The 20427-nt window shown below is 49.6% G+C and overlaps 1 protein-coding gene across 1 annotated transcript in view; it reads right to left on the bottom strand.

Annotated features, from left to right (window-relative positions):
• CHRM4 (cholinergic receptor muscarinic 4) overlaps positions 1 to 18494 on the bottom strand; it is a 47515-nt gene extending 29021 nt beyond the window's left edge. Inside the window, exon 1 of the mRNA XM_075280763.1 lies at positions 18426 to 18494. Within this exon, the coding sequence (XP_075136864.1) occupies positions 18426 to 18465 (40 nt within the window). The 5' untranslated portion in view covers positions 18466 to 18494. The remainder of the gene's footprint in view (positions 1 to 18425) is intronic.
• Positions 18495 to 20427: the final 1933 nt, after the last annotated feature.

Here is a 20427-nt window from a genome sequence, read left to right as displayed (position 1 = left end):
CATAGTCCGGTTACAGTCACACCGATGTTGGGTGACCATTTGGGGATCGTGTCCCCCATCCTGCACGCAGGACTTCTCTCCGCAGGGCCCCATTATAGTCGAGGCGTTTTTATTTGTAGTTGTCCTCTCCTTGGTCTAGTGCCCTTCCTTGGAGATCGTCCTGACCCGTTACCAGGTTGGTCCTCCATGGCAGGTCTTGAGATCCTCTCCCTAATTACGGTTTATTCCACAACACAACACAATTTACCGGCGACCTCGGCCGCTTCATTATCAAGTCCACATCTCATCATCGCTTGTTTTCCTTATTAGTCTTCTGAGCATCTGTGCGAATCACGTATCCGCCCTAGCAGGGATCATGTGGAGCCAAAAAGAGTCACTACTCCAATTTACCTACACAAACCAATGTAATAGACTGGAAAATACAAATATAAATTTATCATGTGCTCTTATGAAATATACATCAGGCCATGGACGTTACCGGCTACAGTGCGGATGTGCAGCGCACACGTCTGATCCAGAGATGGCCTCGGCTTCATTCAGGGCCATGATAAGAGATGTCACTGACATCAGAGGCCCTGGTGAGTGCACAACCATCAGCCATGTCCTATCTGTACATGTACCTGCATTTAGATTTCCCTTCTCTGTCCAGCCCTGACCACCATGATGACGGCTCCACAACATGGCTATGCACACAAGCTTCCCATCTATCCCATCCCCTGTCGGAGTTGAGCGGTGGAAAAACAGAGGAGACCGAGTTGGTGGTTTGGCCTATGGACGGCACATGGCCATATTAGTGTCCATAATAAGGCTCCTATAAACTTCTATGGACCTATAGACCTACCACATAGTATAGCCATGCACAGTATGTGTATACAGGACGTACAGCTCTGCCATGTGCAAATTATAGGAGGTCTGAACCAGCCCTTAAAGGCACATACAGTTACAAGTCCCCGCTATGTATAGACGTCATTGTTCCAGAACTGGTGTGTGGAAATCCAAGGATATGAGACAATCGCAGCAGTATATTACATCCCTGTTATAAGTGAATAGCCTTATTAGTGCCAGTTTTTACCAGTTTGTTGCGGTGTGCCACATGTTTGTACCCCGAGAAATATAGAACTTCCTCCTCCATATCCGGACAATAAGACACTTATAATGTAGATTTGCCTTCAGCGATGCCGAGTTCAGAAGCTGGCCTATTTCTGAAGCTAGGTCATAGCTACGCTGCGCCTTGTCAAGGTGAAGGGGTTTCATTGCTATGGAGAAGGTAGAAAATGAAAGCTGTGAATTGCAAAGCATCCTGGGATGTGCCCGTCCGTCCGCGGGTCCTGTCTATGGGATGACAGACAGGTTATTAGCATAGGATCTGTAGAAGGAGCTCAGTATTCTGGGTGAGAACACAAGCACTACCTGTCCGGAGCTTCCATTACACCCCAGGGCGGACTTGGGGATTGTTACACCATGTTGGACATTTATACAAAATCTGAGATTATGGTCTATGGAGGGCCCTGCGATAACGTGCCAGGGGTGTGGGGGGAGGGAAGGGGACAAAGCCCATTAAGGCTACGGCCTCACGTTGTGGAAAAGCAGCTCTTTTCTTGCAGATCTCCGCTGTAGCCGTGATGTCGGACTTCCACGCCAGTCCACACATGGGCCTTCTCCTGTGACCCAGGGCAGAGTCCTGACATGGGATGTTATCGGCCCCCTGCGGCCACCTCAGGTCTCATGGCTGAGATTTCACCCCGTCACACGCCACCCCATATATTTCACATACACAACATACAAGTGAATGTTACTATGAACATGACACATTTCACAATAAAGTTTTAGAAATACAAAAACTAGCCAAGGCCTTGGCCGGTCCTCTGGGCATCGGGTGCACTGCACATAACACAAGACAGCCCTCCTTTATGTGTCAGCCATAGATTGTCAGCTCTTGTGATCAGGGCTCTCGCACCTCTGCAGTGACTTGTGATTTTATCCGCACACGCACCCTCTGAGCTGTACAGCGCTGCGGAGTATGTTGGTGCTATATTAGTAAAGATTATTACTGGAATATTCCTCAAACACATTGAGCGCTGGAGTGAAAATATTTAATGATAGGGAGCGCGCAGTCACACGGTCGCCATACGCACCCTTACACCAGACTCCCCTGTAATGTATAGAGCGCCACGTTACTGCGTTTCTCCCGCTCGCTCTAATGAGGTGTCTCCATCTGCTCGCCCTGTAGATTCCAGCGCTCGACATTCAGAGACTTATTCATTTCCTGTTCTATTCATTCCTTACAATCATATTCACCGCCAGAGACTCCAAATGCAGATGGGATGGGACTACAACTCTCACCCTGCACGGCGGCAGCCTGGGGGCGCAGGCTCACTGGAATGGTTTCCAATCATGATAAAAAGCAACTAATAATAGCAAGTAGTGACATCATCAGTAGTGACATCACCAGCAGTGACATCACCAGCAGTGACATCACCAGCAGAGTCATCATCAGTAGTGACATCACCAGCAGAGTCATCATCAGTAGTGACATCATCAGTAGTGACATCACCAGTAGTGACATCATCAGCAGTGACATCACATCACCAGCAGAGTCATCATCAGTAGTGACATCATCAGTAGTGACATCATCAGCAGTGACATCACCAGCAGAGTCATCATCAGTAGTGACATCACCAGCAGTGACATCATCAGTAGTGACATCACCAGTAGTGACATCATCAGCATGACATCACTAGCAGCGACATCTCAAGCAGCAACATCATCAGCAGTGACATCACCAGCAGCGTCATCATCAATAGTGACATCACCAGCAGTAACATCATCAGTAGTGACATCACCAGCAGAGACATCAACAGCAGTGACATCATCAGTAGTGACATCACCAGCGGAGCAGATAACTTCTCTTCCTAGGAGCTTCTGAACAGAAATCAAAACAACTGCAATATGATGTAATGAGTAATTGGTACCTGAGATCTCTGCGACATCCACCCATCATGAGAATCGGGGTCTTTGTTTGATCAATGGTATCGCATGTCACCCGCGGGCACAATTCCAAGTCTATGGGACTGTCTAAGGTTGTGTGACATCTGCGAGATGTAATTGTCATGTCTGGAACCACCAAAAATCGAATGCCAGAACTGAAGCTTCCCTGAGCTGACTGTAGTATATAGGACACGGCTGATATAGAAGGCAGCTCAGATACTACAAGGTGCCCTGTACACACGGTGCAGGCAGCGCTTCTCACTCACACTTACTCAGGGCGCTGCAGTTTTGGGACAGGAACACCAGGCTCCACTATATAGATAGATCTATTCTAGAAAACAAGCCCTTGCCCCGGCATAGGCAGAATGGGATTATTGCATGGAATGTGCCAGGATATCAGGGGCATCAATATAGGCTCCTGAGCCCTGGTAAAATGCTCAGCTGAACGTCTGTCACTCCCATCCGTACATGTCAGCAGCCTTTACAATTCCCTTTCCAGCCCAGACCACCATGACGACTTCTCCACATCAGGTCAGCGCCCCCCACATGGTAACCGCACCCTCTTTTGTGCCACAGAGTCCCTCCTTGACTATATGCACTGAACAAAAGCCAGATTTGGGTTCATCTTCTCCTTTCTGACAGTGGACGGCTGTGTATAAGAAATCCTCCTCTCTAGAGGGCAAACAATAATAACATACAAACTGAGGCCATCAAAGGGAATCAGAAAGGAGATAAAAGAGTGATGAGCCGGCCCTGTAACCCCCTGGCACAGCGGAGGTCACTGAGACCCCTACAGTTACACCAGTGACAATAGATCCCCCCCCCCGGGTATAACATGGAGGACACCACAGCATCCAGTGCATTGTAGGGACAAGCAGGTGATTGTTCCCCTGAATTACGGGTACACAGAATTTGGTATTCATAGTAATTCCCCTTCCCAAAGCGGCATATACAGGGGTCCCAGTATAAAGTATTAACCCTTCGCCTGCCTGGGTGGTGCTCTTTAGATTCCTGCGCTGGTTCTCCTCCCTTCCCCGTATTACCTTGTACTTCTTCTTTGTTCAGACATCTTCTTCTTTGGAGATTACTTGGGCCTCATAAAATCCTCCTCCCACTCGCTGCCACTCCGCTCCTTGTCAATCAATATTAATTCCTCACTTTATGTCTATTTTAATATTCAATGGATTCGCTCTGACAGCAAATCTCACTCTCCATGGAAATTATGCAGACGCCAAACTTTTATATCTACTTAAGTGATGTTACCCCCGAACCCCTTCCTTTACAGGTAGAAACTACCTGTAAATAAGTCCACCAGACCTCGGCTTCTCAAAGCCTCTGTATATCGGATAACCAATATGGCCGCCATTACAGTAGGCCGCAGGGGCTGACATTCAGGAGGCCCTTATGTTATAGTAGCCACAAATGGCGCCCTCCCACAATGGCGGGCACCGCAGCTGCCCCTGTACTAAATAGAAGAGAAATACATCAGAATTTAGGGGTAGAGGCCAAGGGGCTCCATTTACTACCCCCATTCTGGCGCTGGTTCATGCCCCATGGTCCTCTAACTACCCCAGTCAATATAGAGAGGGGAGGAAGGCGACAGGTGTTAGGGCTCCCCCTACAAGTTAGCTGGTCGGCCTGTTTATGAGACACAGCGGTGATGTGTACGCGCGCTCAGTCACCAGACGTATGTCGCCGTGCCTTTAAGAAGTGGACGCAGCACATTGCGATGGGGCGCGGTGCAGGATCCTGCAGTTTGTTTGTATTCCTAGCGCTGACATAATGTATAAATGAGGGCTGCTGATAACTAATCATTATGTATAATTATATTTTACACCACTGCAAACTACACGAACCGCAGCTCCCAAAATTACCCACTAGCACAGGCGCACAGCACTGCGAGGCCAATTTACCAGTTATTTTCTCGTTGCAGCAATCTGGGATTAATTCAGTCATTCATGTTAAGCAAAAGGTTGTGGCAAGCTGGATGGCCTTAAAGGGGCGGTCTAAAGGTCCTGTATCCTAAAGGGTCTGTCTACAAGGCAAGAAGAAGCTCCGACATAATCTCATCTGTCCTGGAGAAACAAGTGAAAGCCAAAGACGCTGATGTAGGAGCCGCATCTGGGATTATTATACTGGGGTTATTGACTATAGAAAGACTGACGTCACTTCACTGCGCATGTAACAACTTGGATTAGGGGGTGCAATTACTAATCTATATGTCCCACTGTAGATTGAAGGGGGGGCTCCTGCTAGTGAGGTGGAGAAGGGGTACATAGCTGATCTGACCTGGAGAGATATGCTGGTTCTGGTGACAGTAACCTATCTATCTGCAGGGCTGGGGTGATATGCTGGTTCTGGTGACAGTAACCTATCTATCTGCAGGGCTGGGGTGATATGCTGGTTCTGGTGACAGTAACCTATCTATCTGCAGGACTGGGGTGATATGCTGGTTCTGGTGACAGTAACCTATCTATCTGCAGGGCTGGGGTGATATGCTGGGTCTGGTGACAGTAACCTATCTATCTGCAGGACTGGGGTGATATGCTGGGTCTGGTGACAGTAACCTATCTATCTGCAGGGCTGGGGTGATATGCTGGTTCTGGTGACAGTAACCTATCTATCTGCAGGGCTGGGGTGATATGCTGGGTCTGGTGACAGTAACCTATCTATCTGCAGGACTGGGGTGATATGCTGGGTCTGGTGACAGTAACCTATCTATCTGCAGGGCTGGGGTGATATGCTGGTTCTGGTGACAGTAACCTATCTATCTGCAGGGCTGGGGTGATATGCAGGTTCTGGTGACAGTAACCTATCTATCTGCAGGGCTGGGGTGATATGCTGGGTCTGGTGACAGTAACCTATCTATCTGCAGGGCTGGGGTGATGTGCTGGTTCTGGTGACAGTAACCTATCTATCTGCAGGGCTGGGGTGATATGCTGGGTCTGGTGACAGTAACCTATCTATCTGCAGGGCTGGGATGATATGCTGGTTCTGGTGACAGTAACCTATCTATCTGCAGGACTGGGGTGATATACTGGGTCTGGTGACAGTAACCTATCTATCTGCAGGGCTGGGGTGATATGCTGGTTCTGGTGACAGTAACCTATCTATCTGCAGGACTGGGGTGATATACTGGGTCTGGTGACAGTAACCTATCTATCTGCAGGACTGGGGTGATATGCTGGTTCTGGTGACAGTAACCTATCTATCTGCAGGACTGGGGTGATATACTGGTTCTGGTGACAGTAACCTATCTATCTGCAGGGCTGGGGTGATATGCTGGGTCTGGTGACAGTAACCTATCTATCTGCAGGGATGGGGTGATATGCTGGGGTCTGGTGACAGTAACCTATCTATCTGCAGGGCTGGGGTGATATACTGGTTCTGGTGACAGTAACCTATCTATCTGCAGGGCTGGGGTGATATGCTGGGTCTGGTAACAGTAACCTATCTATCTGCAGGGCTGGGGTGATATGCTGGTTCTGGTGACAGTAACCTATCTATCTGCAGGGCTGGGGTGATATGCTGGTTCTGGTGACAGTAACCTATCTATCTGCAGGGCTGGGGTGATATGCTGGTTCTGGTGACAGTAACCTATCTGCAGGGCTGGGGTGATATGCTGGTTCTGGTGACAGTACCCTATCTATCTGCAGGGCTGGGGTGATATGCTGGGTCTGGTGACAGTAACCTATCTATCTGCAGGGCTGGGGTGATATGCTGGTTGTGGTGACAGTAACCTATCTATCTGCAGGGCTGGGGTGATATGCTGGTTCTGGTGACAGTAACCTATCTATCTGCAGGGCTGGGGTGATATGCTGGGTCTGGTGACAGTAACCTATCTATCTGCAGGGCTGGGGTGATATGCTGGTTCTGGTGACAGTAACCTATCTATCTGCAGGGCTGGGGTGATATGCTGGTTCTGGTGACAGTAACCTATCTATCTGCAGGGCTGGAGTGATATGCTGGGTCTGGTGACAGTAACCTATCTATCTGCAGGGCTGGAGTGATATGCTGGGTCTGGTGACAGTAACCTATGTATCTGCAGGGTCGGGGTGATATGCTGGTTCTGGTGACACTCTCTCTGAATTCTCTGTACAATGCAGGTATATACTGTCCTACCTCTTAGTAGTGAATGTGCCCCATAGGTTATGGCTGTGCCCTGACTCCCATCGGTGCGATGCACTTGGTCTCGGAGTAGGTGACATCTCCATATTAGCGGTCAGTGACCCTTTATTAGTCGCGCTCTCTATATTATGTATCGGCCTTTCGCTCTTGTTCATCTTTCTTATCTATAATATGTCGCCCCCGCCCGTCTGAGCTCTCAGTAATGTAATCCATCTCCACTTGCAGATTGCCACAAATAATGTAACAGTCGTACCCGCTGCGCTGTCAGGAGACGTATAATGCGATTCGCCTGCACTTCGTGTAAGGTCTGTCCACAGGTAACACAATTATTCTGGACTCTCTCGGTCAGACCCCGTATAATAGAATTCACTGGCGCAGTCTCCCATCACATATAATGTCATTCCTTCACTACTTAACATACGTTACCACATTACACTACATTGTCTCAGACCTGCCGTAGACAATCGTCCAGCACCGGGTCCTATAGATACTGCAACCACCTCAGACCAGTCTATAGGTAACTCCTATACCATCTCAGACCAGTCTATAGGTAACTCCTATACCATCTCAGACCAGTCTATAGGTAACTCCTATACCATCTCAGACCAGTCTATAGGTAACTCCTATACCATCTCAGACCAGTCTATAGGTAACTCCTATACCATCTCAGACCAGTCTATAGGTAACTCCTATACCATCTCAGACCAGTCTATAGGTAACTCCTATACCATCTCAGACCAGTCTATAGGTAACTCCTATACCATCTCAGACCAGTCTATAGGTAACTCCTATACCATCTCAGACCAGTCTATAGGTAACTCCTATACCATCTCAGACCAGTCTATAGGTAACTCCTATACCATCTCAGACCAGTCTATAGGTAACTCCTATACCATCTCAGACCAGTCTATAGGTAACTCCTATACCATCTCAGACCAGTCTATAGGTAACTCCTATACCATCTCAGACCAGTCTATAGGTAACTCCTATACCATCTCAGACCAGTCTATAGGTAACTCCTATACCATCTCAGACCAGTCTATAGGTAACTCCTATACCATCTCAGACCAGTCTATAGGTAACTCCTATACCATCTCAGACCAGTCTATAGGTAACTCCTATACCATCTCAGACCAGTCTATAGGTAACTCCTATACCATCTCAGACCAGTCTATAGGTAACTCCTATACCATCTCAGACCAGTCTATAGGTAACTCCTATACCATCTCAGACCAGTCTATAGGTAACTCCTATACCATCTCAGACCAGTCTATAGGTAACTCCTATACCATCTCAGACCAGTCTATAGGTAACTCCTATACCATCTCAGACTAGTCCATAGGTAACACATCTCTACTACATCCGGACATTGAGAGTTCCCAGCTTGCCATCTCCGCTCTAGTTCATCCCTTGGGTGTTGGGTGGGGTTGGGGTTCGGTACGTCCAGTCCGTTATTTCCACACCATCCCCCCAGCTATGTCTGTATGGACCTTGTGCACAGTCTTGCAGGACCAGGTAAGAAGCCTTCCCCAAACTGTGCCAACAAGGTTAGACGTGACAATTGTCCATCATGTCTTCTCCTAAATCAATAAGATTTCCCTTCAATGTAAGCTAACAGACTCAGGCCAACCCCTAAAAAACATCCTCATAGTATTACCCCTCCTCCGCCAAACTGTACAGCGGGCACAATGTAGTCAGGCGGTAATACTGCCATTCACTAAGCCCAGAGCATTAGACCGCCACATAGATAAGTGCGAGTGGTCGCTCAACAAGACACGTGTACACTCAGCATTGTACATTACACCCTCCATCTGACACTATACATTGTACATTACACCCCTCCATCTGACACTATACATTGTACATTACACCCCTCCATCTGACACTATACATTGTACATTACACCCCTCCATCTGACACTATACATTGTACATTACACCCCTCCATCTGACACTATACATTGTACATTACACCCCTCCATCTGACACTATACATTGTACATTACACCCCTCCATCTGACACTATACATTGTACATTACACCCCTCCATCTGACACTATACATTGTACATTACACCCCTCCATCTGACACTATACATTGTACATTACACCCCTCCATCTGACACTATACATTGTACATTACACCCCTCCATCTGACACTATACATTGTACATTACACCCCTCCATCTGACACTATACATTGTACATTACACCCCTCCATCTGACACTATATATTGTACATTACACCCCTCCATCTGACACTATACATTGTACATTACACCCCTCCATCTGACACTATATATTGTACATTACACCCCTCCATCTGACACTATATATTGTACATTACACCCCTTCATCTGACACTATACATTGTAAATTACACCCCTCCATCTGACACTATATATTGTACATTACACCCGTCCATCTGACACTATATATTGTACATTACACCCCTCCATCTGACACTATACATTGTACATTACACCCCTCCATCTGACACTATATATTGTACATTACACCCCTCCATCTGACACTATACATTGTACATTACACCCCTCCATCTGACACTATATATTGTACATTACACCCTCCATCTGACACTATATATTGTACATTACACCCCTCCATCTGACACTATATATTGTACATTACACCCCTCCATCTGACACTATATATTGTACATTACACCCCTCCATCTGACACTATATATTGTACATTACACCCCTCCATCTGACACTATACATTGTACATTACACCCCTCCATCTGACACTATACATTGTACATTACACCCCTCCATCTGACACTATATATTGTACATTACACCCCTCCATCTGACACTATATATTGTACATTACACCCCTTCATCTGACACTATACATTGTAAATTACACCCCTCCATCTGACACTATATATTGTACATTACACCCGTCCATCTGACACTATATATTGTACATTACACCCCTCCATCTGACACTATACATTGTACATTACACCCCTCCATCTGACACTATACATTGTACATTACACCCCTCCATCTGACACTATATATTGTACATTACACCCCTCCATCTGACACTATACATTGTACATTACACCCCTCCATCTGACACTATACATTGTACATTACACCCTCCATCTGACACTATACATTGTACATTACACCCTCCATCTGACACTATACATTGTACATTACACCCCTCCATCTGACACTATATATTGTACATTACACCCCTCCATCTGACACTATATATTGTACATTACACCCCTCCATCTGACACTATACATTGTACATTACACCCCTCCATCTGACACTATACATTGTACATTACACCCCTCCATCTGACACTATATATTGTACATTACACCCCTCCATCTGACACTATATATTGTACATTACACCCCTCCATCTGACACTATACATTGTACATTACACCCCTCCATCTGACACTATATATTGTACATTACACCCCTCCATCTGACACTATATATTGTACATTACACCCCTCCATCTGACACTATATATTGTACATTACACCCCTCCATCTGACACTATACATTGTACATTACACCCCTCCATCTGACACTATATATTGTACATTACACCCCTCCATCTGACACTATATATTGTACATTACACCCCTCCATCTGACACTATATATTGTACATTACACCCCTCCATCTGACACTATATATTGTACATTACATCTTCTCAGTCGCTATTGGCAACAAATCCAAGTTTAACCAAAAAGCACTCGGTGGCGCCCCCCTTCTGTTGCAGGGTGAGGTGCAGAAATATATATACTGTATATGGTGAGGGGCAGGATTATGTATTAATACTGAGGGGCACTGAGGGCGAGGGGTTAGATCATATATACTGGAGGGCACTGGAGGGCAAGGGGCTGGATATTATACACTAAGGGCAATTGCAGGGCGAGGGGCGGGATTTTATATATATGAGGGGGCACTGCAGGGGGAGGGGCAGGAGTGTATTCACTGGAGGGAGGGGGCTGAATATAACACTAAAATTCCACATAATTCTCCATCATCTTCTCAGTCCTCACTACTATATAGGACCCGATCCTCCTCTCAGTCCTCACTACTATATAGGACCCGATCCTCCATCATCCTCTCAGTCCTCACTACTATATAGGACCCGATCCTCCATCATCCTCTCAGTCCTCACTACTATATAGGACCCGATCCTCCTCTCAGTCCTCACTACTATATAGGACCCGATCCTCCATCATCCTCTCAGTCCTCACTACTATATAGGACCCGATCGTCCATCATCCTCTCAGTCCTCACCACTATATAGGACCCGATCCTCCATCATCCCCTCAGTCCTCACTACTATATAGGACCCGATCCTCCATCATCCTCTCAGTCCTCACTACTATATAGGACCCGATCCTCCATCATCCCCTCAGTCCTCACTACTATATAGGACCCGATCCACCGTCATCCTCTCAGTCCTCACCACTATATAGGACCCGATCCTCCATCATCCTCTCAGTCCTCACCACTATATAGGACCCGATCCTCCATCATCCCCTCAGTCCTCACTACTATATAGGACCCGATCCTCCATCATCCTCTCAGTCCTCACCACTATATAGGACCCGATCCTCCATCATCCCCTCAGTCCTCACTACTATATAGGACCCGATCCTCCATCATCCTCTCAGTCCTCACTACTACATAGGACCCGATCCTCCATCATCCTCTCAGTCCTCACCACTATATAGGACCCGATCCTCCATCATCCTCTCAGTCCTCATTACTATATAGGACCCGATCCTCCATCATCCTCTCAGTCCTCACTACTATATAGGACCCGATCCTCCATCATCCTCTCAGTCCTCATTACTATATAGGACCCGATCCTCCATCATCCTCTCAGTCCTCATTACTATATAGGACCCGATCCTCCATCATCCTCTCAGTCCTCACTACTATATAGGACCCGATCCTCCATCATCCTCTCAGTCCTCACTACTATATAGGACCCGATCCTCCATCATCCTCTCAGTCCTCACTACTATATAGGACCCGATCCTCCATCATCCTCTCAGTCCTCACTACTACATAGGACCCGATCCTCCATCATCCTCTCAGTCCTCACTACTATATAGGACCCGATCCTCCATCATCCTCTCAGTCCTCACCACTATATAGGACCCGATCCTCCATCATCCTCTCAGTCCTCACTACTATATAGGACCCGATCCTCCATCATCCTCTCAGTCCTCACTACTATATAGGACCCGATCCTCCATCATCCCCTCAGTCCTCACCACTATATAGGACCCGATCCTCCATCATCCTCTCAGTCCTCACTACTATATAGGACCCGATCCTCCTCTCAGTCCTCACTACTATATAGGACCGATCCTCCATCATCCTCTCAGTCCTCACTACTATATAGGACCCGATCCGCCATCATCCCCTCAGTCCTCACTACTATATAGGACCCGATCCTCCATCATCCTCTCAGTCCTCACTACTACATAGGACCCGATCCTCCATCATCCTCTCAGTCCTCACCACTATATAGGACCCGATCCTCCATCATCCTCTCAGTCCTCACCACTATATAGGACCCGATCCTCCATCATCCTCTCAGTCCTCATTACTATATAGGACCCGATCCTCCATCATCCTCTCAGTCCTCACTACTATATAGGACCCGATCCTCCATCATCCCCTCAGTCCTCACTACTATATAGGACCCGATCCTCCATCATCCTCTCAGTCCTCACTACTATATAGGACCCGATCCTCCATCATCCTCTCAGTCCTCACTACTATATAGGACCCGATCCTCCATCATCCTCTCAGTCCTCACCACTATATAGGACCCGATCCTCCATCATCCTCTCAGTCCTCAGTACTATATAGGACCCGATCCTCCATCATCCCCTCAGTCCTCACTACTATATAGGACCCGATCCTCCATCATCCCCTCAGTCCTCACTACTATATAGGACCCGATCCTCCATCATCCTCTCAGTCCTCACTACTATATAGGACCCGATCCTCCATCATCCTCTCAGTCCTCACTACTATATAGGACCCGATCCTCCTCTCAGTCCTCACTACTATATAGGACCCGATCCTCCATCATCCTCTCAGTCCTCACTACTACATAGGACCCGATCCTCCATCATCCCCTCAGTCCTCACTACTATATAGGACCCGATCCTCCATCATCCTCTCAGTCCTCACTACTATATAGGACCCGATCCTCCATCATCCTCTCAGTCCTCACTACTATATAGGACCCGATACTCCATCATCCTCTCAGTCCTCACTACTATATAGGACCCGATCCTCCATCATCCTCTCAGTCCTCACTACTATATAGGACCCGATCCTCCATCATCCTCTCAGTCCTCACTACTATATAGGACCCGATCCTCCATCATCCTCTCAGTCCTCACTACTATATAGGACCCGATCCGCCATCATCCTCTCAGTCCTCATTACTATATAGGACCCGATCCTCCTCTCAGTCCTCACTACTATATAGGACCCGATCCTCCATCATCCTCTCAGTCCTCACTACTATATAGGAACCGATCCGCCATCATCCTCTCAGTCCTCAGTACTATATAGGACCCGATCCTCCATCATCCCCTCAGTCCTCACTACTATATAGGACCCGATCCTCCATCATCCTCTCAGTCCTCACTACTATATAGGACCCGATCCTCCATCATCCTCTCAGTCCTCACTACTATATAGGACCCGATCCTCCATCATCCCCTCAGTCCTCACTACTATATAGGACCCGATCCTCCATCATCCTCTCAGTCCTCACTACTACATAGGACCCGATCCTCCATCATCCTCTCAGTCCTCACTACTATATAGGACCCGATCCTCCATCATCCTCTCAGTCCTCACTACTATATAGGACCCGATCCTCCTCTCAGTCCTCACTACTATATAGGACCCGATCCTCCATCATCCTCTCAGTCCTCACTACTATATAGGACCCGATCCTCCATCATCCTCTCAGTCCTCACTACTATATAGGACCCGATCCTCCATCATCCTCTCAGTCCTCACTACTATATAGGACCCGATCCTCCATCATCCTCTCAGTCCTCACTACTATATAGGACCCGATCCTCCATCATCCTCTCAGTCCTCACTACTATATAGGACCCGATCCTCCATCATCCTCTCAGTTCTCACTACTATATAGGACCCGATCCTCCATCATCCTCTCAGTCCTCACTACTATATAGGACCCGATCCTCCATCATCCTCTCAGTCCTCACCACTATATAGGACCCGATCCTCCATCATCCCCTCAGTCCTCACTACTATATAGGACCCGATCCTCCATCATCCTCTCAGTCCTCACTACTATATAGGACCCGATCCTCCATCATCCTCTCAGTCCTCACCACTATATAGGACCCGATCCTCCATCATCCTCTCAGTCCTCATTACTATATAGGACCCGATCCTCCATCATCCTCTCAGTCCTCACTACTATATAGGACCCGATCCTCCATCATCCCCTCAGTCCTCACTACTATATAGGACCCGATCCTCCATCATCCTCTCAGTCCTCATTACTATATAGGACCCGATCCTCCATCATCCTCTCAGTCCTCACTACTATATAGGACCCGATCCTCCATAATCCTCTCAGTCCTCACTACTATATAGGACCCGATCCTCCATCATCCTCTCAGTCCTCACTACTATATAGGACCCGATCCTCCATCATCCTCTCAGTCCTCACTACTATATAGGACCCGATCCTCCATCATCCTCTCAGTCCTCACTACTATATAGGACCCGATCCTCCATCATCCCCTCAGTCCTCACTACTATATAGGACCCGATCCTCCATCATCCTCTCAGTCCTCACTACTATATAGGACCCGATCCTCCATCATCCTCTCAGTCCTCAGTACTATATAGGACCCGATCCTCCATCATCCTCTCAGTCCTCATTACTATATAAGACCCGATCCTCCATCATCCCCTCAGTCCTCACCACTATATAGGACCCGATCCTCCATCATCCTCTCAGTCCTCACCACTATATAGGACCCGATCCTCCATCATCCTCTCAGTCCTCACTACTATATAGGACCCGATCCTCCATCATCCTCTCAGTCCTCACTACTATATAGGACCCGATCCTCCTCTCAGTCCTCACTACTATATAGGACCCGATCCTCCATCATCCTCTCAGTCCTCATTACTATATAGGACCCGATCCTCCATCATCCTCTCAGTCCTCATTACTATATAGGACCCGATCCGCCATCATCCTCTCAGTCCTCACTACTATATAGGACCCGATCCTCCATCATCCTCTCAGTCCTCACTACTATATAGGACCCGATCCTCCTCTCAGTTCTCACTACTATATAGGACCCGATCCTCCATCATCCCCTCAGTCCTCACTACTATATAGGACCCGATCCACCATCATCCCCTCAGTCCTCACTACTATATAGGACCCGATCCTCCATCATCCTCTCAGTCCTCACTACTATATAGGACCCGATCCTCCATCATCCCCTCAGTCCTCACTACTATATAGGACCCGATCCACCATCATCCCCTCAGTCCTCACTACTATATAGGACCCGATCCTCCATCATCCTCTCAGTCCTCATTACTATATAGGACCCGATCCTCCATCATCCTCTCAGTCCTCACTACTACATAGGACCCGATCCTCCATCATCCTCTCAGTCCTCACTACTATATAGGACCCGATCCTCCATCATCCTCTCAGTCCTCACTACTATATAGGACCCGATCCTCCATCATCCCCTCAGTCCTCACTACTATATAGGACCCGATCCTCCATCATCCCCTCAGTCCTCATTACTATATAGGACCCGATCCTCCATCATCCTCTCAGTCCTCACTACTATATAGGACCCGATCCTCCATCATCCCCTCAGTCCTCACTACTATATAGGACCCGATCCTCCATCATCCCCTCAGTCCTCATTACTATATAGGACCCGATCCTCCATCATCCTCTCAGTCCTCACTACTATATAGGACCCGATCCTCCATCATCCTCTCAGCCCTCACTACTATATAGGACCCGATCCTCCATCATCCTCTCAGTCCTCACTACTATATAGGACCCGATCCTCCATCATCCTCTCAGTCCTCACTACTATATAGGACCCGATCCTCCATCATCCCCTCAGTCCTCATTACTATATAGGACCCGATCCTCCATCATCCTCTCAGACATCCGCTTTCTTCTTCCTCTGCACCTCCTTGGACATGTTTAGACACCTCTGCACATTGTATGGCTGTGATCACAGACTCCGCCACCGTCTTCACCCCCCCCGTCCCCCCAGATATTACTTCTCCATCACACGATTCGGCACCTTACAAGGCTCTCATCTTTAGCGTACTGACACAGCAGAGCTGACTTTCTCCTGGGTTCTGGTTGGGGGTCGCACCACTTGTACGTTGCGATAACCTGACATAATCTCAGACTCTATGATACGTTGTGCACTCATACACTCAGCTCTGCCGTATACACACAGCTCTGCCGTATACACATCACCGCTATCACTCATATCACGGCCATATTATTATGGGATATACATGAAATCGATGGAACGCTCCGTCACTTTGGCTTACTAAACGCTATTGACCCCTGACCCCAGAGGTCAGCTCTCGCAGCAGATGAATTCCTAATCCATTACTTTACATAGTCCACAAACTAGTGCAAGGCAACTGTACCTGATGCAGCAGAGCTGACGTTGTCATTTTGCATCAGGATACTGAAGTAATACAATAGTCCTATGTGCTGGTCTCACACAGATAACAAACTCAGCTCTGCTACACCTTATACCTGTCTCAGAGTCACAGCCAGACTTTCCTTCACCCAAGTCAAAGATTCAGCTGCACGTCTATCTTGTTGGCAGCCGCTGGCCCCCAGGACTTGGGGCTAAGACACCCACCACCCCTTATCTATGGCAGTGCAGCATTTAGCTAGAGATCCTACCTGGTGCAGCAGAGCTGACTTTGTTGGTTAACTCTTTGCATCATTTCTTTCCACAGTGTGAGACTGCAGACCAGCCTGATCTGCCCTAAGTGACAAACTCAGCTCTGCTACACCCAAACTTCCCCTATCCCGTAACAATATACCCTATACAATGGGCGCCTCGTAGCCCAGACTGGTATTTTGGGTGGTATATTCTCTGTATATTGCCCGTGCCCTGGAATGTATGGGGTATTAACCAGTTATGTGCCCTGGGAGCGGCCCCTATACCAGGCGGGGGTCACATACACTTCTTACTTGCTATGAAGACGACGCCACGTTCCAGTCCTCAGTGATACGGTATTAATTATTATAATCAGGAGCTCTGGGGTACGTCTAATTATAGCACGCAGCTCCCCTGCGCATTCATACCCCGGCTAGGAGCGGGCTGTCTGCACGGCACCCATGTGGCACACGCCATGGGCTTCAGCCCTAGATCAGGGGCACCATTAACCATTTACAGCCCAGCACCATGCAGAGTGCCCCTCATACCCTCCTATGTAATGGCCACTCGTACCTGATAATATCTTGGTGGCACCCATGTGGCACACGCCATGGGCTTCAGCCCTAGATCAGGGGCACCATTAACCATTTACAGCCCAGCACCATGCAGAGTGCCCCTCATACCCTCCTATGTAATGGCCACTCGTACCTGATAATATCTTGGTGGCACCCATGTGGCACACGCCATGGGCTTCAGTCCTGGATTAAGGGCACCATTAACCATTTACAGCCCAGCACCATGCAGGGTAACCAAGTATCCCCCTATGAAATGACAAGTACAACCTACCCGGACCCCTCTGGCGGACTCCATAAGTCTCTGACTAGAACGGGCTACGACATAGCGATAAAAAACAATCCGATACATCCCAAAATATGGCCCTATTAACCATTTACAGCCCAGCACCCCCTATGGGATTGCGACTACTACCTGATGATAGTGGGACTCGCAATCCTCTCTTCTTGGCTACCGGATACGTTTTCTTACCACCGCTGACCTGCTCGCACTGCCCGCACACATCTCCATACATTATCGCCTATGACGGCGACTAGCGGTGGCGCTCGGTCACGTTGTGGTGACTTTGGCGTTTTACGGTCCTCGCTGCGACCTGTCAGTTCTGTTCAGAAACTTTCTGGCCGCCCCTCACCATTAGTCCGGCGCTCTCCATAGTCCTGACAATCCTACATGACGTCATGGCTTATCACTTAGTATGGGCCCCTGAGAGAAGATCGGGGCCCCTCCACCTGTCCACAGCACTTACCTGAGTCCTCCCAGGGGGCGGCCCCTCCCTCGGAGCTCATGGCGCCGCTCACTCGCACCGTCCTGTCACTTCCTCAGTCCGGACATTCTACATCTTGTTCGGAGAGTTCCCGCTTCCCGCCCGCTCCCCCCGAGCTCCTCACACCGACTGCCCCCCACCCCCGGCCGGCCGGGACTAAGCATCCGTGACGTCACAGCCAGCCCACCAATCACAGCGCGGTCCCCGCTCAGCATCCACCTGGCTGCATCTGGCGGGCTCCGACACCCCTGCACTGCCGGACTGGCCCCAACTCAGCGGGACCGAGGAAGAAGTGAGGAGAAGACGGGCTGTGTACTGAGGAGAGCCGGGCAGTGTGTGGTGAGGAGGAGCCGGGCTGTATGGTGAGGAGACGGGCTATGTGTGCTGAGGAGCCGGGCTGTGTAGTGAGGAGGAGACGGGCTGTGTACTGAGGAGAGCCGGGCAGTGTGTGGTGAGGAGGAGCCGGGCTGTATGGTGAGGAGCCGGGCTATGTGTGCTGAGGAGCCGGGCTGTGTAGTGAGGAGGAGCCGGGCTGTGTAGTGAGGAGGAGCCGGGCTGTGTGTATGTGTGCTGAGGAGGAGACGGGCTGTGTGTGTGTGTGCTGAGGAGCCGGGCTGTGTGTGCTGAGGAGCCGGGCTGTGTGTGTGTGTGTGTGCTGAGGAGCCGGGCTGTGTGTGTGTGTGTGCTGAGGAGCCGGGCTGTGTGTGTGTGTGTGCTGAGGAGCCGGGCTGTGTGTGTGTGTGTGCTGAGGAGCCGGGCTGTGTGTGTGTGTGTGCTGAGGAGCCGGGCTGTGTGTGTGTGTGTGCTGAGGAGCCGGGCTGTGTGTGTGTGTGTGTGTGTGTGTGTGTGTGTGTGTGCTGAGGAGCCGGGCTGTGTGTGTGTGTGTGTGCGCTGAGGAGCCGGGCTGTGTGTGTGCTGAGGAGCCGGGCTGTGTGTGGTGAGGAGCCGGGCTGTGTGTGTGTGTGCTGAGGAGCCGGGCTGTGTGTGGTGAGGAGCCGGGCTGTGTGTGTGTGTGCTGAGGAGCCGGGCTGTGTGTGGTGAGGAGCCGGGCTGTGTGTGTGTGTGCTGAGGAGCCGGGCTGTGTGTGTGCTGAGGAGCCGGGCTGTGTGTGTGTGTGCTGAGGAGCCGGGCTGTGTGTGTGCTGAGGAGCCGGGCTGTGTGTGGTGAGGAGCCGGGCTGTGTGTGTGTGTGCTGAGGAGCCGGGCTGTGTGTGGTGAGGAGCCGGGCTGTGTGTGTGTGTGCTGAGGAGCCGGGCTGTGTGTGTGTGTGCTGAGGAGCCGGGCTGTGTGTGTGTGTGTGCGTGCGCTGAGGAGCCGGGCTGTGTGTGTGTGTGCTGAGGAGCCGGGCTGTGTGTGTGCTGAGGAGCCGGGCTGTGTGTGTGTGTGCTGAGGAGCCGGGCTGTGTGTGTGCTGAGGAGCCGGGCTGTGTGTGGTGAGGAGCCGGGCTGTGTGTGTGTGTGCTGAGGAGCCGGGCTGTGTGTGGTGAGGAGCCGGGCTGTGTGTGTGTGTGCTGAGGAGCCGGGCTGTGTGTGTGCTGAGGAGCCGGGCTGTGTGTGTGTGTGCTGAGGAGCCGGGCTGTGTGTATGTGTGCTGAGGAGCCGGGCTGTGTGTGCTGAGGAGCCGGGCTGTGTGTGTGTGTGCTGAGGAGCCGGGTTGTGTGTATGTGTGCTGAGGAGCCGGGCTGTGTGTATGTGTGCTGAGGAGCCGGGCTGTGTGTGTGCTGAGGAGCCGGGCTGTGTGTGGTGAGGAGCCGGGCTGTGTGTATGTGTGCTGAGGAGCCGGGCTGTGTGTATGTGTGCTGAGGAGCCGGGCTGTGTGTGTGTGTGGTGAGGAGCCGGGCTGTGTGTGTGTGTGGCTGTGTGTGTGTGTGCTGAGGAGCCGGGCTGTGTGTGTGTGTGCTGAGGAGCCGGGTTGTGTGTATGTGTGTGCTGAGGAGCCGGGCTGTGTGTGTGTGTGTGTGTGCTGAGGAGCCGGGCTGTGTGTGT

This window comes from Leptodactylus fuscus, chromosome 7, assembly GCF_031893055.1.
Source record: "Leptodactylus fuscus isolate aLepFus1 chromosome 7, aLepFus1.hap2, whole genome shotgun sequence".
NCBI classification, from domain to species: domain Eukaryota; kingdom Metazoa; phylum Chordata; class Amphibia; order Anura; family Leptodactylidae; genus Leptodactylus; species Leptodactylus fuscus.
The sequence above is the reverse complement of the archived record's forward strand: the minus strand, read 5'-3'. Positions and strand labels throughout refer to the sequence as shown.